Source organism: Sinocyclocheilus grahami, unplaced genomic scaffold (genome assembly GCF_001515645.1).
Source record: "Sinocyclocheilus grahami isolate Dianchi unplaced genomic scaffold, SAMN03320097.WGS_v1.1 scaffold2030.1, whole genome shotgun sequence".
In the NCBI taxonomy this organism is placed as follows: Eukaryota; Metazoa; Chordata; class Actinopteri; order Cypriniformes; family Cyprinidae; genus Sinocyclocheilus; species Sinocyclocheilus grahami.
In genome coordinates, this window is record NW_015507209.1 from 65672 (window position 1) to 83222 (window position 17551).

Sequence of the window (17551 nt, forward strand, 5' to 3'; positions counted from 1 at the left end):
ACATGACTCCAGAACTGCATAGCAACACCCCTGCAGCTGTCCAAAACAGCATAGCAATGCACACACACTAATAATGACAAAAAACACCACAGCAGCTGCATAGCAACACCCTTGAAACTCCCTAACATGCCATAGCAACACCCTAGCAACCACTCACAACACTCTTGAAACTGTCCAAACCATTATAGCAACACACACACACACAAATAATGACTCAAAACACCACAGCAACCGCATAGCAACACCCTACAAACTGCCTAAAATGCCATAGCAACACCCTGGCAACCACTCACAACACTCTTAAAACTGTCCAAACCCTTATAGCAACTGCATAGCAACACACACACACACACACACATACACACACTAATAATGACAAAAAACCACAGCAGCTGCATACCAACACCTTTGAAACTGCCTAAAATGCCATAGCAACACCCTTAAAACTGTCCAAACCATTATAGCAACTGCATAGCAACACGTGCACACGCACACTCACATAATAATGACAAAAAAACACCATAGCAACAGCCTTAAAACTGCCTAAAATACCATAGCAACGCCCTGGCAACCACTCACAACTCCCCACCATGATGCTATAAAAACTACAAAAAAATTGAAAATACAGACTCATGATATTAAACTTTTATGGTGTTTATGTTAGTCATGTTTACAGTTTGCCAATCAGTGTCACTATGAATGAAAATATATGGCTCTGGAACATCACGAGGTGATGAAAGAATGACAGAGTTATTATTGTTTTAGTGAACGATCGCTCTGTTAGAGACTCGGGTACTTCCAGATGCAGAACTTTCTCTCTCCATTCGTTTGCCTCTCTGTCTTTCCGCTGGTTGTCATTATATGTCATCAGCTCAACCCTCTCTCATCCCATTATGTTGCCATGGCAAAGGTCCAGCCACTGCCTGTTGTCATGGTGATAAATCACAATGCGTTAGATGGGGGGACGTTAAGATATGCAAATCACACGCTGAGAGCGTTCAGGTCAAACTGACACGGGGTAAGAGTTAATCTGTAAATCACACACAGTCTGACCTCAATCACAATACAAACACAACCAGGTCATTCCGTTACGACAATCATTACGCTAAATGTTACAAATGTACATATGCACATGATGTGACCATCTAAATAGTATTACCTTCTATCCAGAGTTGCACAGAATGATGTCTGAAGCTGAAGTTTCTGGATGATTAAGCGTCCTTCTCTTGTGCTCTATATACGAGGAACATTTCTGAGCCTCATGAATTTATAATTGCAAGATATTTTACGTCTGATCTGAGACTTTCCAAAATGAAGTCCAACCACAGATTTGATTTTAGTCTGTTTATTCACAATTCTGCACATTTGAATCACACAGCCTACCACCAATATAAACATCGACATGAGCGAGTAAACACATCTCTAGACTAGTACACTTGTTCGTTTGTAACACTTAAATTGTGTTACATCTACGTAAGTCTGTAACACCATGGTTTTCTTCAGAAGAAAGATATTTTTCTGTAGGGATGCTGTACATTTGCGTGATTGTTTCGTACAGGGCATCGTCATATATCGCACACAAACAGACTAGCATGTGCGGAAAAAGTAGTCATAAAAATTTAATATGGTAACACATTTACAATTTAAATATACAGTAACACTTATTCTTGAACTTTGCATCAATTTCTCAGTCATGTGAAAAGATTGAATTGGTTTCTCTGAAAAACGTTTCCAGAGTTACATTTTGGTCAGTTAGGGATATATTACATACATCGTGTTACACGTGTTACATGATTGTGTTTCTGAAGAGTAACAGTAACGCCGTCGCTGTGCCGTGATGTTACTGTTGCTAGAGGTCACCCCGGATGCTGACCTGAGAATGGTGGGCGTGTCTGACAGTCAAACCCAGGCATGGCTGTCCCGCCTCCTGCCCAAGCCCCGCCCTTGGTACTGAGCTTCTGTGATTGGCTGAAAATAAAAGAGTAGGTGGAGCCGCCTGAGAAGAGCGCAGAATGTTGCCGCAGCAACCACGACCAGCGGAGACATCATGACAAAGCCCAGGATGATGAGGGCAGAGCAACTGTTGTCATCAAGGTAGCGACAAAGAGCAGCCTGAGAAGCCACAACCTGTAGAAACAGAACCTAAACATCAGAATATTGTGTGTATATCTGTGTGTTTGTGGGCGTATGCTTGTCTGTAGACATATCTGTGTTTGTGGGCATGCGTGTGTGCTTGCGGGTGTATGTGGGCATATCTGTGTGTTTGTGGGCGTATGTGTGTGCTTGCGTGTGTGGGTGTATTTGTGGGTGCATGTATGTGTGTGGGCGTGTTAGTGGGCGCATGTGTGTGCTTGTGGGTGTATGCATCTGTTTGTGGGCGTATGTGTGTGCTTGTGTGTGTGGGTGTATTTGTGGGTGCATGTATGTGTTTATGGGCGTGTTAGTGGGTGCATGTGTGTGCTTGTGGGTGTATGCATCTGTTTGTGGGCGTATGTGTGTGCTTGCGTGTGTGGGTGTGTTTGTGGGTGTATGCATGTGCTTGCGGCTGTATGTGGGCATATCTGTGTGTTTGTGGGTGTATGCATGTGTTTGTGGGTGTGTTAGTGGGCGCATGTGTGTACTTGCGGATGTATGTTGGCTTATCTGTGTGTTTGTGGGTGTATGCGGGTGTATGCGGGCATATCTGTGTGTTTGTGGGTATATGCGTGTGCTTGCTTGTGTGGGTGTATTTGTGGGTGCATGTATGTGTTTGTGGGTGTGTTAGTGAGCATATGTGTGTGCTTGCGGCTGTATGTGGGCATATCTGTGTGTTTGTGAGCATATGCGTGTGCTTGCGTGTGTGGGTGTATTTGTGGGTGCATGTATGTGTTTGTGGGCGTGTTGTGTGTGCTTGCGGCTGTATGTGGGCATATCTGTGTGTTTGTGGGTGTATGCGTGTGATTGTGGGCGTATGCATGTGTTTGTGGGTGTGTTAGTGAGCATATGTGTGTGCTTGCAGGTGTATGTGGGCATATCTGTGTTTGTGGGTGTATGCATGTGTTTGTGCGTGAATATGTGTGTTTGTGGATGTATGCGTGTGTTTGCAGGCGTATGTGTGTTTGTGGAGGTATGCGTGTTTTGTGGGCATTTACGTTTGTGGATGAATCCGTGTGTTTGCGGGTGTATGTGTGTTTTGTAGGCATATGCATGCATTAGTGGGTGTATGCTATGTGATTGTGGGCATATCTACCCGTGAATGGCACAGGAAGCCGGCGTACAGCAACAGGGCGGTGGGCAGCAGAATGAGGCTGAAGATCAGGACCATCAGCCCCACACACCCCAGCAGCAGCAGGACGTTCCACAGCAGCAGCAGTAGCGTCCACAGCACACACCCGCAGTGGCCCCGTCGGGCCCCCCAGACCCCGCCGTCACACTGAGCCGGAGGAGGCGGCAGCATCCGGATCCCGTCACCCACGTCAAAATCTTCATCACCTCCACCATCATCTAAAAGCACCGTCATACCACACATCCTGAACACACACAAACACATTATACATTTAATATTACATAAAAATATGATATATTAAACATTTAAATATCAAATACAGTCAATTTATTCAGACACCTTCTACATTATCACAGTTTATTCGCTATAGTTTAGAAAATGGTAATACAATATGACAAGAACTCCGAGTTAAACTGTCAGAACAAATTCATCTTGATAATGTCAGATAACTTTGATAGAAAGGTATGTAATAGATCCGGTTGAATAGCTGTCGGCTGTTAAATTTAATACAGAATTAGACAAAACCAAATTTAGCTCAACTAATTACCAAGCAGTGCTTTATTTAGTTCAGGCTGTGGTGTAAAAACACTTCAGCAAAACATGGTCAGGTCAAAATGTCTGAATAATTTTTGGTCCCAAATTGTTATCAATTTTACTGTATGAAGAATTTTTGGGTATAATATGTCACAGTTTTCTTTATTTTGCTATCCTCACTTACATAAATTAACTATAGTGTCCTGCACCCACTAAATGATCAAACATTATGTCTGGTGTCTGAATAGTTTTTGGTTTGACTGAATATAACTTAATAAAAATAAATCTGAATTGACTTGATTCACACTTCACATACATCCATTTCCAAATACGATTTTCAAGACTGATGCGTCCACACTGCAGACCTTGTTTTGGAATGATACAATTGGATTTCTTTGATCAGACAGTCATAATCTGGTATCTAATAGCTATAAATGCTACTGATGTGCATGATATCACATACACGTCATGTCTCTGACTGTTTATCCATACACACTTTAATCACATATTAATGTGGTTTGGATAGGAGTTATAAAATCTGATGAGATTTCTTTTCGGATGGCAAACAACTAAACAGATATGAGTCAGATACGTCAATAAACATGACAATGAAGCCGTTAAATGCCTGCAGAGGAGAGATGAATATCAGAAATGAAAACACATGATCAAACCCTTTAATAAAACACAGAAACAAAAGAGGCAGATGGAGAGGGAATAGCCTCAGGTGCTTTTAGGTTTGTGGAAATGAAGATGATTACAATGAACAATGTTCCGTTTCATCTTTAAGACTCACAAACGTCACACAAATACAGTCATCTCTTCCGAGCGTTACCTCACTAAACAACATAAAAGTCAAAATGAGATCAGAACAAAATCAGTTTTTTTACTAGATAAGGCACAATGCACATATTTCAGTACTGCATTGCAGTACAAACAGTGGCGTAACTTTGCTTTGAAAAGTGGTGGGGACACCGCGCAACTCGTTTTGCTAGTTTTTTATTTAATAACCTAATTTACTTGGGGACTGGGTTTAGAGTTGGACAAACTTTATTTCGGCTTTTCAAAAATGCATCGATTTTATTTTTTTTTGCTACAACATGGGATTGATCAATGCATTCTGATGAACTTTTATCGTAGTTTATAGTGAATATGGAAACGAAAGTAGTTAACATTCAACCCGTTCTTTTTCAGCAGTAGTAGTATTTGTGAGTAGTACTTTTGCCGTGTTATAAGCCGCGCTTCGGATGCTTTCACGATCTTGTCAGGTTTTACAATAAAATATAATCGTCTGTTTAGCTTACCTCTACACACCTTTCACCTGTTAAGACAAAAAAAAAAAGATTGATTCATTATTTTTAATTAAAATGCACAACAACAATAAAACAGTAAGATCCAATGACAAACTAGCTTACAAAACGTTATTAACAAAAACAAATAAGATGAGGCATGGCCTACACGCTGTATTAGGCTATATAATGACTAATCAATTACAGAACGTTTAGCAAACACTGAGGAATCAGAAAAGAGAGAGAGCCTCCATTGCATAACGTGAGGTAAACAGCAAAGATAAGCTTTTCAAAATGAACAACAAAAAGAAAAGTAAAACTAAACTTGCTGCCGGTGACCGCGCTTGCACAAGAACACCAACATGTTCACCTCCTCTGGTTTAAGAAGCGGGCTTTTACTTTACCTAAGCGTGAAAACCATCAATATTCGCCTCATTTTTGCTGAGCGCACCTTCTGCAATTAATAGTAAATATAACCAAAACAGGTCATTATAACTTTTATAAGAAAAACTAAATAAATATAAGGAAAACTCGCCCACTCGATTTTGTAATATTCTTTAATTTTGTAGTCCGTATGAAAAGGTGCATTTCTATTAAAGGCACGTCCGTGTGGCGTCGGCGTTCGGCAACCTCATCTTTGCACCCGACACTGACTCAGAAAGCACTAGTTTATTAATAAATAATTAAAATAATCTTCTTTTCCCCCCCCCGACACGTTCAGAATCACTTTGCCGGTGCTTTGAGGCAATTGCTTTATACGCGAGCTTGAGCGCGGAATAGGCTCTAATTCGTCTGCCTATAGCCTATATTGAAGTATGGTTAATATTATTATATTAATCAATTTAATATAACGTGCGACTAGTTGACTAGAAACATCTTTAGTAGAGGGCAGGCCTACTTAGCACAAGGAAGTTCTCCATTTTTAAAATAAAATGCTATAGCCCAATGACATTACCGAAAGAGCGACAGCTGCAAATCACGTTAGATTATGAAGAATGATTTGTTAATCTTGTTTTCCTTTAATACATACCTTCCGCAATATATTTTTCAATTGCTTTCAAAAAGTGGTGGGGACATGTACCACCCGCAAATTACGCCTATGAGTACAAACATCATATTCCAGTAGCGTTTCGATTATATGTGGATGTCATTTATACACGCTAAACTGTTTTGGCCACTCTGGAATCGATTCATCTTTGTCCAGTCAGTCGAACACTTGGGAATCAGAGCAGAACTGAATAAAGCAAATAAACAGTCCGTGTCTGTTTTTAACGGTTACTGAGTCTGCAATTTTCGCGCGCTTCACTTCAAATGGTTTTTGGCGCGTTCCGAGTCAACGGCATTTCTGGGACTCGGTTCAGTGCGACGCTCGCTAACTATTGAGACATACAGGTGCATCTCAATAAATTAGAATGTCGTGGAAAAGTTCATTTATTTCAGTAATATAACTCAAATTGTGAAACTCGTGTATTAAATAAATTCAATGCACACAGACTGAAGTAGTTTAAGTCTTTGGCGGTCTGTTTGGATCCTAACATCCTCTGAATGAATGAAAGAGGAATGAATGCTAATAATGACAGTTTGAGTCGACAAAATCAAACACTTTACAGGATTACAGGGAGAAGCGTTCAGTGTCTTACCTTCTGTGGAGCTGCAGAGATTGTATTCTGTTATCCAGAGGATACAAACATCACACTGAGAGAGAGAGAGAGAGAGAGAGAGAGGAGAGGTCTGTCTGAGGACATCGATCGAGCTAAAAACACTCAAAAGGTTCACATTTTCTTTTAAAAACTAGTTTAATGCAAATCCCCATTGCTATATGGATACAACAGTAAAATCATAATAAATTAATGTTTTTTCCTCCGACTCTGAGAAGCTGTAATAATATTTCTGTCAGTTTGTTGAATTTAAAATGTTTCTAACAGTGGTGACAGTTATCAAGTTAATATCTGTAGTAACATTAACTTGCAGACTATTAGATGCGGTACTGTCAGGTAAACCGTGGTAACTGTTAGACGATCGTGGTGGTTTACATCTGTTCAGTGCTGGGGAAAGTTACTTTTAAAAGTAATGCGTTACAATGTTGCGTTACTCCATAAAAAAGTTACTAATTACGTTACTTAGTTACTCTTGATGGAAAGTAGTGTGTTACGTTACTTTTGAGTTACTTTTTAAATCTGGGCAGGGCTTGCTTGTTTGTTTTTAATATAAAAAGTTATTTTACAAATGTAAAGCCCTCTCACAGCAGGATTTCTGTCACCATGGCAACACCAGAGCTGTCACTCAACACATTGGAAACAAAGTAACTGCTGTTACTTATTTGAAAAAGTAACTCTGATAGTTCCTTCTAAATTAAAAAGTAATCCGTTACTTTACTAGTTACTTGAAAAAAGTAGTGGTTAAATCCATCAGGATTTACTCAGGGCTTCAGTTTAACTCAAAGGAAACAAAACAAACTAAACTCTGGAAGACGAAACGAGACGAAGACTCTCGCCACCTTCACATGAACCTAATTATCAGTGGGGAAACTCACGATTTTCTGAGTCGTGACTTTCTAAGTTGGCTGTGTGGCAGCTAATTGCTAATGGTGGACGCTAATTAGTGCTGATTACAAGTCACCAAGTGCAGTTTAGCTTGTGAGCATGTTGTGTGCAACTGTTGAAGAAGCTTGACATGAAATGCACCTCATTTAGCTGGTTTGCCGGCTACAGGCTAATAAGCAAAAAGTGAAAAATATGCAATTTTTTATACATCAAGAATTCTAGTCTAACAAAATAAATTAGAACATTTTACTGCAAACAGAAAACCAAAGCATAGTTTTGGCTTTCGGCAGCATATCTCTCTCGCTGACATGATTAATCACAGATGAGTTGATAATGAAACTGATGAGCTCCATTCCTTCCCAGAGTCCTGTGCTGGAGAGATAAGAGACACAGCCGCTCAGCTCATCAGGGATGGACAGATAAAAGCATGATGGCTAATTAAATCATTCTTTATGGGCCATTTTTGGGTAATCGACAGAGCTGGGCAGATTGTAGTCCGTTACTGATTCCAAATAGCATGACAAAAATTGTCGTTAGTAATGTAATCCGTTAGATTACACATTTCAGGTTATGTAATCAGACTACTTTTAGATTACTTTGAGCTGTCCCGTTTCACTTCTGTCACGTGACCTGCTGAACACACACACACACAAACTCTCTCTCTCTCACACACACACACACACTCTCTCTCTCTCTCTCGCACACACACACACACACAAACTCGCTCTCTCACACACACACACACTCTCTCTCTCTCTCTCGCACACACACACACACACAAACTCGCTCTCTCACACACACACACACTCTCTCTCTCTCTCTCGCACACACACACACACACAAACTCGCTCTCTCACACACACACACACTCTCTCTCTCTCTCTCGCACACACACACACACACAAACTCGCTCTCTCACACACACACACACTCTCTCTCTCTCTCTCGCACACACACACACACACAAACTCGCTCTCTCACACACACACACACTCTCTCTCTCTCTCTCGCACACACACACACACACAAACTCGCTCTCTCACACACACACACACTCTCTCTCTCTCTCTCGCACACACACACACACACAAACTCGCTCTCTCACACACACACACACTCTCTCTCTCTCTCTCGCACACACACACACACACAAACTCGCTCTCTCACACACACACACACTCTCTCTCTCTCTCTCGCACACACACACACACACAAACTCGCTCTCTCACACACACACACACTCTCTCTCTCTCTCTCGCACACACACACACACACAAACTCGCTCTCTCACACACACACACACTCTCTCTCTCTCTCTCGCACACACACACACACACAAACTCGCTCTCTCACACACACACACACTCTCTCTCTCTCTCTCGCACACACACACACACACAAACTCGCTCTCTCACACACACACACACTCTCTCTCTCTCTCTCGCACACACACACACACACAAACTCTCTCTCTCTCTCTCACACACACACAAACACACACACACACAGGTCACCAGCGATAATCACTGTCCCCGAGGGTTAACATGGCAACACATCCGCGGAACACTTGTCGTCCACGTGGCCTTTTCATCTGAAGATCACTGTAGTGGTGACAGACAGACATATGTCATGACTCACAAAAGCACTTACCTCGCCACAGTCACTTTGTCTTGCTCAAATAAATTGTAATTTCCTGCAAAGCTGCTGCGAAATTACACGTGAAAGTGGATTATAAATAATACAGACGCGGCTCCATTTCAAAAGCCTAGGAAAGTGTCTATAGTAAGCACACTTCTAAGGAAGCATCATAGTTAAAAAGGAAACTAACAAGCAGTGTTGGGGAAAGTTACTCTTAAAAGTGATGCATTACAATATTGCGTAACTCCATAAAAAAGTTACTAATTGTGTTATTTAGTTACTTTTTATGGAAAGTAATGCATTGCGTTACTTTTTGTCACCTGTGCTGGGATTGCTTATTTATTTTTAATAACAAAAAAAAAGTTATATTTCTGGTAATTGTAAAGGCCCTTTTACATCAAAAGTGATATTAATAATCTTCAGTCAGAAGCAAGAGTCTCTGCACTTACTCCTGATTTCTGTCACCATGGCAACACCAGAGCTGTCAGTCAATGCATGTGAATACAAAGTAACTGGCGTTACTTATTTGAAAAAGTAACTCAGATATTTTCTTGTTAATGTAATGCGTTACTTGACTACTTACTAGTTACTTGAAAAAGGTAATCTGATTATGTAACTCACGTTACTTGTAATGCATTACCCCCAACATTGCTCACAAGATTTAGAACACTAGATGGGGAATAAGTTTGTATAGTGCTAATTAGCATACATATACATAAAAATACGAAAAAATATTTTAATTAAAACATGCAACATTTAGTTGCTGAATTGTATTGGCATATATGTGCATATAAACATTCTGGGATTGTCTTGTGAATTAAAAAGTGAATTCCCTACATAAGCAGCCTACTATGTTTAGGGACAGAAGTCGGTTTCCATCCAAAGTTGCGAATTTAACTTGTGCGCCAAATTAGAATGTTGCATAAAACATTTGCGAATAAAGCACCGTTTCCATCTGACGAGTCAAAGTGAACAAAATCGTCACTTCCTGACAAACTGAATTTATTCGGCAAATGCGTTTCCATCTCACATTAATCTTCGCATTAACCACACACAAGACAAAAAACCACCTCATCACTCGTTTCTGATGCGATACTTAAAAATGTGCATAAAAACGGGGAAATGGAAACATAGCTAGAGTCTCGTACAACTGTATAGATTAAAGAATAAACCCTCAGACATAAAGGTGATTTCACGTTTTATTGTGATTAAACAATATTACATAAGTGACACACAGTCTGACTGTACGGGTTCCTGTAGGCTACATTACAGATATATAGATCTGGACGTGTGCGCGAATGCGTCAGTAATATATAGTCGAGTGTGTGTGCATTTATTCACAGAGCTGACTGAAGCTTCAGCGACTGTGACGAAGTCTTGATTAGTGTCATGATCTCTATGTGAAAAAGTGCTTTAGACAGACAGAGACGGAGAGTTCAGTAGGCTTTAAAATGTAAAGTAGGGCTGCACGATTAATCGCAATTAAATCGCAATCGCGATTAGGCGAAAGTGACATTTACGACACAGAGGTGTAGTTTATTGAGAAGCTACGCAAACAGCTGTCATTATCGCTGAACTATTTCTACACTCTGTGTAGTAAATGCTGCACCATCTGAAAGCAGATGCTGGAGATTTACTACTAATCACAGAACCGGCTTTACGGACGAGATGCGCATGACTATCGCTTTCGATTAATTGCGCAGCCCTAGTGTAAAGCATGCACGTGTGTGCGCGCATCACCCGGCCTCAGGTGCATGTACGTCTAAATGCGTGTCGGCGTGCATGTGAGCGTGCTGCGTGTGTCTAGCGTCTGACAGCGACGGCGTCTCCAGCGCTCCCTCTGACGGATACAGCTGCAGCAGCGCCCCCTCCTGGCTGCTCTCTTTACTGCACGACTGGCAGCTGCAGTGAAGGATGCGCTCCACTAGCTTATCCACACGCGGGGCTTCATCGCTGCCGGCGCAATCCAGAGTCACCTGCCAACACACAAATTCACAACTAAATTAGAATTTTGTACTTAAATATTCGAATTATATTCGAATTTAAAATGCGTAATTTCAGTTAGGGTGAAAAAAAGCTTTTGGCTTCTCTCCTGAGGCCACAAGAGGGCGCATCGAGCAAAATATTACTAATGCACGTCTCTCCAAAGCAATAAAATAACACGACTATCTGTGAAAAAAGTGCATAATGTTTAAAATAATGTTTATAAACGAATTATAATTAATTAAGTTGCTTAAACAACTATAAACAAAACAGCATCATGTATGTGCCTCCTTAACGCACACCTAAAATTCGAATGTAACGTTTTTGCGTTCGAATGTGGATTTTTTTTAATTCGACGAATATTCAAGGGTTTTTTTTGGCAGCCCTACACGTCAGTTTGATTTGATTGCAACACTGTTCACTAACATGCTGCACCGCAGTAATGCAACAAGCCAGAGACAATCTTTCAGTGTTAAAGTAAGCGATATGCAGCAACAAAGAAATCAGGGGACATTCATTTAGGTCAGAGTTGTAGATCTGAGATTAGTGAGTGTTGCTGCTGCAGAGATGCATTATGCAAATGAGCTGCAAAGCAATGCATAAAATGCTTGTGATTGCAACACTGTTCACTGACATGCTGTGACGCAGTAATGCATTAAGCGATAAACTGTCTTTTCCATATTAAAGGCAACACTTTTCGGCAACAAAGAAAGCAGAGGACATTCATGCTGGTGAAAGTTAGAGATCTGAAGCAACACAAGTTTCAGCAAGTGTTGTTAAAGCAGCGACACATTATGCAAATGCACATCAGTGCAACGCAACCAAAGAGATCACACCTGAGCCACAATGCCTCTTGAAACCAAGCAAATACTTGTGATGCTCCTCAAGTTGTAAGTCACTTTGGATAAAAGTGCCTGCTAAATGAACATATGTAAATGAAATGCAAATGAGGAGAAAAACATGTCTATTTCACAAAGTTCACAGTCCTTTTATGCTAATGCATCGCTGGCAAAAAGTTGCCAGAACACACTTTAGAGACAACTTTTAAGTGGCCATCAACAGAGATACATGCTTTTTGCCTGAATAATGATGTTGTTAACTGGACTATGCTAATTGGCTAAACACTGACTGCTGGTATAACCGACACTCGGTTGCTTTGTTGCTGTGGAAGTCCCCTCGACCGTTTTCAGGGGGAAATCTCAGTGGTCTAAAATGAAAGCCAAACATGTTCCGATTGGCTGTGATTTAGTTTTTCTTGAAATTACTCTGGTTAGGACGCTGTGTAACGTTAGTCTACGCTAATGTGTCGGTAATGCGGGTCAGATCAGGTTGCTGTCACATTACTGCAGGTCTTTGTAAAACACAAGTCGGTTTTATTTACCAAACGTGAACTGCTTTCGATTAAAGCCAGATTGTATGAAAGAACGTAATAAGTAGCAGAGAGCGGTGAACGCTAGGAGAGGTCTCGCAAACAGAACATGATGTTAGTGCGTGTAAATATAGCTAAATCTTTTCAAGTCGACATTCTTTGTGCGTCACAACGGTGTTCGGTTAGCGCCAATGCAACCGTTCCCAGATCTCAACGGAGGGCAAACAAAGTGATTATTTTCATATGTTGATATCTCGCACACACTGTCCTCGCGCTAAATCGCCGGTGGTCAAGCATTCCCGTCTTCTGCCAGGCAAAGCAAAATAAAGCGGCTGAGCAGCCAGAACTAAAGCCTACTGCGAAACACTGTAACTACACAAACTCAACACACACTCACCGTGTTCTCTGAGCAAGACAGATGAGTGTGTTTGTTGTCTTTCAACATGCCTCATAAAGAGTCACTCAAGCTCCACTGCGAGTCCATCAATCATTGCGCTGGATGTTAAATAGCTCAGCTCACGACAAGACACACGGCATGCGGCAGGACGCATTTATCATCTCAAACGCACATCGACGTGTTTTGATTTTGAGAACTCACCGGCACGCCACAGAACAACCCACAAATCACAGTATTACTGCAGTTCAGATTAGTGCATATGTCAACTCACATGCAACATTTCTGCTGTTTTCACTACTGCAGACAACCTACTGAGTACTCATTATTGCAGCACAAATATGATTGCAATATTTATGAAGTCTGTCATTTTCAAGGTGCAGTTTTACTACAACAAGAGAGACAATATGGATGCAGTATTTCTGCAGTTTTCACTATTGCATCAAAAATGTCAATTTTCACGCAGTATTTCTGCTGTTTTCACAACTTCGGCAGAAATATAATTTAGTCGCAATATTTACGAAATGTACCATTTTCACTATTGCATCAAAAGTGACCATTTGGACGTGACCATTTTTGTTGTTTTTATTATCGAAGCACAAATAATGATAATTTAGATGCAGTGTTTGTGCGATTTTCACTATTGAAGAACAAATATGTCAATTTAGACGCAGTATATTTGCAGTTTTTCAGCATTTTCACAATTGCATCAAAAATTTCAATTTTCACGCAGTAAATCTGCAGTTTTCGCTACTGCAGCAGAACTTTTATTACTTACTCGCAAATATTTCTGCAGTTCACTATTTTCACTATTCCAGCAAAAGTGACAATTCGGGTGCAGTATTTCTGCAGTTTTCGCTACTGCAGCACAAATTTAATTGAGTCGCAATATTTATGAAATGTACCATTTTCACTATTGCTACAAAAGTGACAATTTGGATGTGACCATTTTTGTTGTTTTTATTATCGAAGCACAAATAATGACAATTTAGATTGCAAGCCTCTCAGTGCCGCTACGTCGCTCTGGGCACACCAGAGATCAGTCTCGAGAGACTGATTCCCTTAGTAGATTATTTAACAGCGTGGAAGCTACTGCCAAATGTATTTCAATGGGTCCTGCGTACTGTAGAAAGAGGCTACAGAATCCAGTTCGGTTCTCGTCCGCCTCGATTCAGCGGGGTCAACCCCACTCTAGTGGGTCCTGAGCAGGCTCTGGTATTAGAACAAGAAGTAGTTACTCTCTTAAATAAGGAGGCTATCGAGGTGGTCCCTCCGCACGAGGCAGACTCCGGTTTCTACAGCCGGTACGTCATTGTTCCGAAGAAGGATGGGGGGTTGCATCCAATTTTAGATCTGCGCCTATTGAACCGCTCAGTCGTGCGACTGAAGTTCAGAATGCTCACACTCAAACAAGTCGTGTCTCAGATCAGGTCCGAGGACTGGTTCGTCACGATCGATCTAAAAGACGCATATTTCCATATCTCCATCCTTCCTCATCACAGGAAGTTCCTGAGGTTCGTTTTTGGGGGCAAAGCTTACCAATATCGTGTTCTTCCTTTCAGCCTTGCACTCTCACCCCACAATTTCACGAAGTGTGTGGATGCTGCTCTGGCTCCGTTGCGACTCCAGGGCATCTGCATACTCAACTACATCGACGATTGGTTGATTATAGCTCATTCAAAGCAGGTAGCGGTTCGACATTGAGATGTCGTTCTCACTCATATGAGAGACTTGGGGTTAAGACTAAACGCCAAGAAGAGTGTGCTTTCTCCACTTATCTGGGCATGGTGTGGGATTCGACCACAATGTTTTTCAGCACGCCCCTCTCGGTGGTCAGTCAGTGGGAAGACAGAGGCTGACGCCTGGCAGTGGTGCTAGAAGCTCTCTGTAAGCCTCCATTTGAGCCAGTTGAGGAGATTTCTGATCGCCATGTTACGATAAAGACTACCTTTCTTTTGGCGATATCTTCTCTTAAGAGAGTTGGGGATTTGCAGGCCCTATCTATGGCCCCTTCCTATCTTGACTTTGCACCCGGTCTGGCCAAAGCGTTTCTGTACCCTCGAGTGGGATATGTCCCTAAAGTCCCCTCATCTGCACCGCAGCCCATCGTACTTCAGGCCTTCAGTCCTCCTCCCTTCAGAGAGCCAGACCAGCAGAAGCTTAATTGTATACATCCACAGTGCTGCCCTGTGGAGGAGGACGGACCAGCTGCTTGTTTGCTACGGTCCCCCTAAGAGAGGTCTTCCAGCAACGAAACAGACCGGTGGATAGTGGATGCCATCTCCATCTCTTATGAGTCCTCTGATCTCCCCTCGCCGCTAGGGGTCAAGGCTCATTCTACTTGAAGTGTGGCGGCCTCTAAGGCTTTTTTAGCAGGCGTGTGTCTATGTGTCTTCGTCGTGTTCTACGGTCTAGACATGCGAGCCACTCCTGGCTCTTCTGTTCTCTCGCCCTAGCTGTGCAAGCTGCCACACTAGGCAGAGATTTGGAAGTCTGACGGTGTGGGCATTCTCGTTCCCGAAGCGTTTTCCGACGCAGCTCGAGTTCCTGAAGAGGAACGTCTCAGGTTACGTATGTAACCATGTTTCCTCGAGGGAACGAGATGCTGCGCCGGCTCTGCCGCACGTGCTTTTATAGCTTCCTGGTCATGACGTCACCCGCCCATGACGTCCCGCTCAGCTATTCGACTGATTTCACATTTGATTCAGAGCATGGTCACAGAAGGCGTTCCTGAAGCCTTTTCCGACGCAGGACCATGGTTACACACGTAACCTGAGACGTTTTTCAGCATTTTCACAATTGCATCAACATCTTACTGCAGCAGATTTTCACTACTGCAACGTACTGTACGCAGTGGTTTTGGAATAACTCCTAAACATGTTTGTAGTTTAATGGTGACACACTCACCACCTCCCACTGCGTCTGCGCCGGCATGCAGGAATCACAATGGACCAGAGACTCGGTGGATTGTGGGAAGGTGTTGGGCACACTGTAGCTGAAACACTGACCCAGACAGGCCCTGAAAACACAACACTGTTAGATCCATCTACAAAGCCCACAACACACATGATAATTGCTGCACTGCTCAAGTATCGCAATATTTAATAGCTGAATGTTTATTTTGGTCAAACGAACACAGAGAAACATTCAGGAATTCCCTAAACTGGACAACAGTGTGTGTGTGTGTGTGTGTGTGTGTGTGAGACCTGTTTTGGATGGATCGTGGCGTGCAGCCCGTGTGTCCGACGATCTGCGTGATGTTTTTGGCCTCACACCAGGCGCTTTTGTCGGGGAAGAGCGCGAGGCGGTTGATGTGAGCGTGTGGAGCTGCGCCGCAGAACTCAAGCAGCAAACACGCCAGCAGAACACACAGCCTCATCGCCAAACCTGAAAACACATCGTTAACGCTCCGAATAATCCGACATCAGAGTTCAGAAGAATGCCTCTGCTGCTTTTCTAAACCTCATTTATCTTGTTTTATTAGAGTGTCAGTCTCTGCTGAATGTTCTGGACTCGCTCTGGCCGGTTTCGCACTGATGGAAAGTAATCAAGTCTTCACATGGCCAGAACTGGCTCACAATCACAGAACGAGGCACAAGAACAATGTAGTTCACTCGGTCCAGAACACCAGAGAGAGAGACAGGCAGAGAGACAGACAGAGTCTGATACCACCTGACTCTAATAAAGCATGCGTCTTAAAAGCCTCCTCTGTTTTATGCCAAAGCGAACAGACGCAGTTTAAACAGCACGTCCACAAGAAACCAAAAGCCCTGCTTTCATAAAAAAAACACTACCAACGGATCCAATGTTACATTTCAAAGAGAAACAGAACGAGAGACAGACACAAATAGTCTCTTATAGTTAAGTGGCATTAAAACTACTTCTCAACTTCAAGAACAAGCAAAGCCGAACTTAAAGAGACCAATTAAACCGAGCTAATGAAGTCAAACCAACACTTCTGCAGAGTTCAGTGAGGAGATCCGAGTCAGACTCACTGTTTCTCGAGCGTCTCTGTGTCTGATGTCCTGCTGATGGATCTCATATGGTGATTAACGGATGAATCGCCCTGTTATGACCCGCTGGAGTTAAACAATTACATCACACACACACACACACACACACACACACACAGAGTCAGAAGAAACGCAATGAGTTGCTCTGTGTCTCTCAAACACACAGCCAGCGGAGCCGTTCGCTGCAGTCTGCCCTGCTCCGAGTGTGTGTGTGTGTGTGTGTTTGTTTTGGGGGGCGGGTCAGACGTGAGGTGTGTGTGTGTGTGTGTGTGAGACGTGGGGGGTGTGTGTGTGTGTGAGGGGGGGGGGGTGTGTGTGGGGGTGTGTGTGTGTGTGTGTGTGTGTGAGAGAGAGTGTGTGTGTGTGTGTACGTGTGTGTGTGTACGTGTGTGTGTGAGAGAGAGTGTGTGTGTGTACGTGCGTGTGTGTGTGAGAGAGAGAGAGAGTGTGTGTGTGTGTGTGTGTGAGAGAGAGTGTGTGTGTGTGTGTGAGAGAGAGAGAGAGAGTGTGTGTGTGTGTGTGTGTG

At 42.5% G+C, this 17551-nt stretch overlaps 2 protein-coding genes across 3 annotated transcripts in view; both read right to left on the minus strand.

Moving 5' to 3' along the window:
- Positions 1-1622: 1622 nt before the first annotated feature.
- On the minus strand, positions 1623-6778 carry LOC107573772 (transmembrane protein 88). Its single transcript, XM_016260219.1, has 4 exons — positions 6726-6778; positions 5101-5117; positions 3230-3509; positions 1623-2127 (listed from the first exon to the last, which is right to left on the minus strand). The coding sequence occupies exons 3-4, from the start codon at positions 3506-3508 to the stop codon at positions 1900-1902; spliced, it is 507 nt and encodes a 168-aa protein (XP_016115705.1). The 5' UTR covers position 3509; positions 5101-5117; positions 6726-6778; the 3' UTR covers positions 1623-1899.
- Positions 6779-10914: 4136 nt separating this feature from the next.
- The window catches only part of nbl1 (NBL1, DAN family BMP antagonist), an 11120-nt gene continuing 4483 nt past the window's right edge, over positions 10915-17551 (minus strand). Inside the window, exons 1-4 of one of the 2 annotated variants that reach the window (XM_016260216.1) lie at positions 17008-17239; positions 16219-16399; positions 15920-16031; positions 10916-11242 (exon numbers count right to left, since the gene is read on the minus strand). In XM_016260216.1, the coding sequence (XP_016115702.1) occupies positions 11003-11242; positions 15920-16031; positions 16219-16391 (525 nt within the window). In that variant the 5' untranslated portion in view covers positions 16392-16399; positions 17008-17239 and the 3' untranslated portion in view covers positions 10916-11002. Of the gene's footprint in view, positions 11243-15919; positions 16032-16218; positions 16400-17007; positions 17240-17551 lie in introns of those variants that run through there. The other variant, XM_016260217.1, reaches the window with a different exon arrangement.

What these genes read in the sequence shown, in the direction of transcription:
- LOC107573772 (XM_016260219.1), bottom strand. Translation starts at nt 3,508, where the DNA reads ATGTGTGGTATGACGGTGCTTTTAGATGATGGTGGAGGTGATGAAGAT. An exon ending in GCTTCCTGTGCCATTCACGG is followed by an intron (nt 2,128 to 3,229) that starts GTAGATATGCCC and finishes CTGTTTCTACAG; the next exon opens with GTTGTGGCTTCTCAGGCTGC.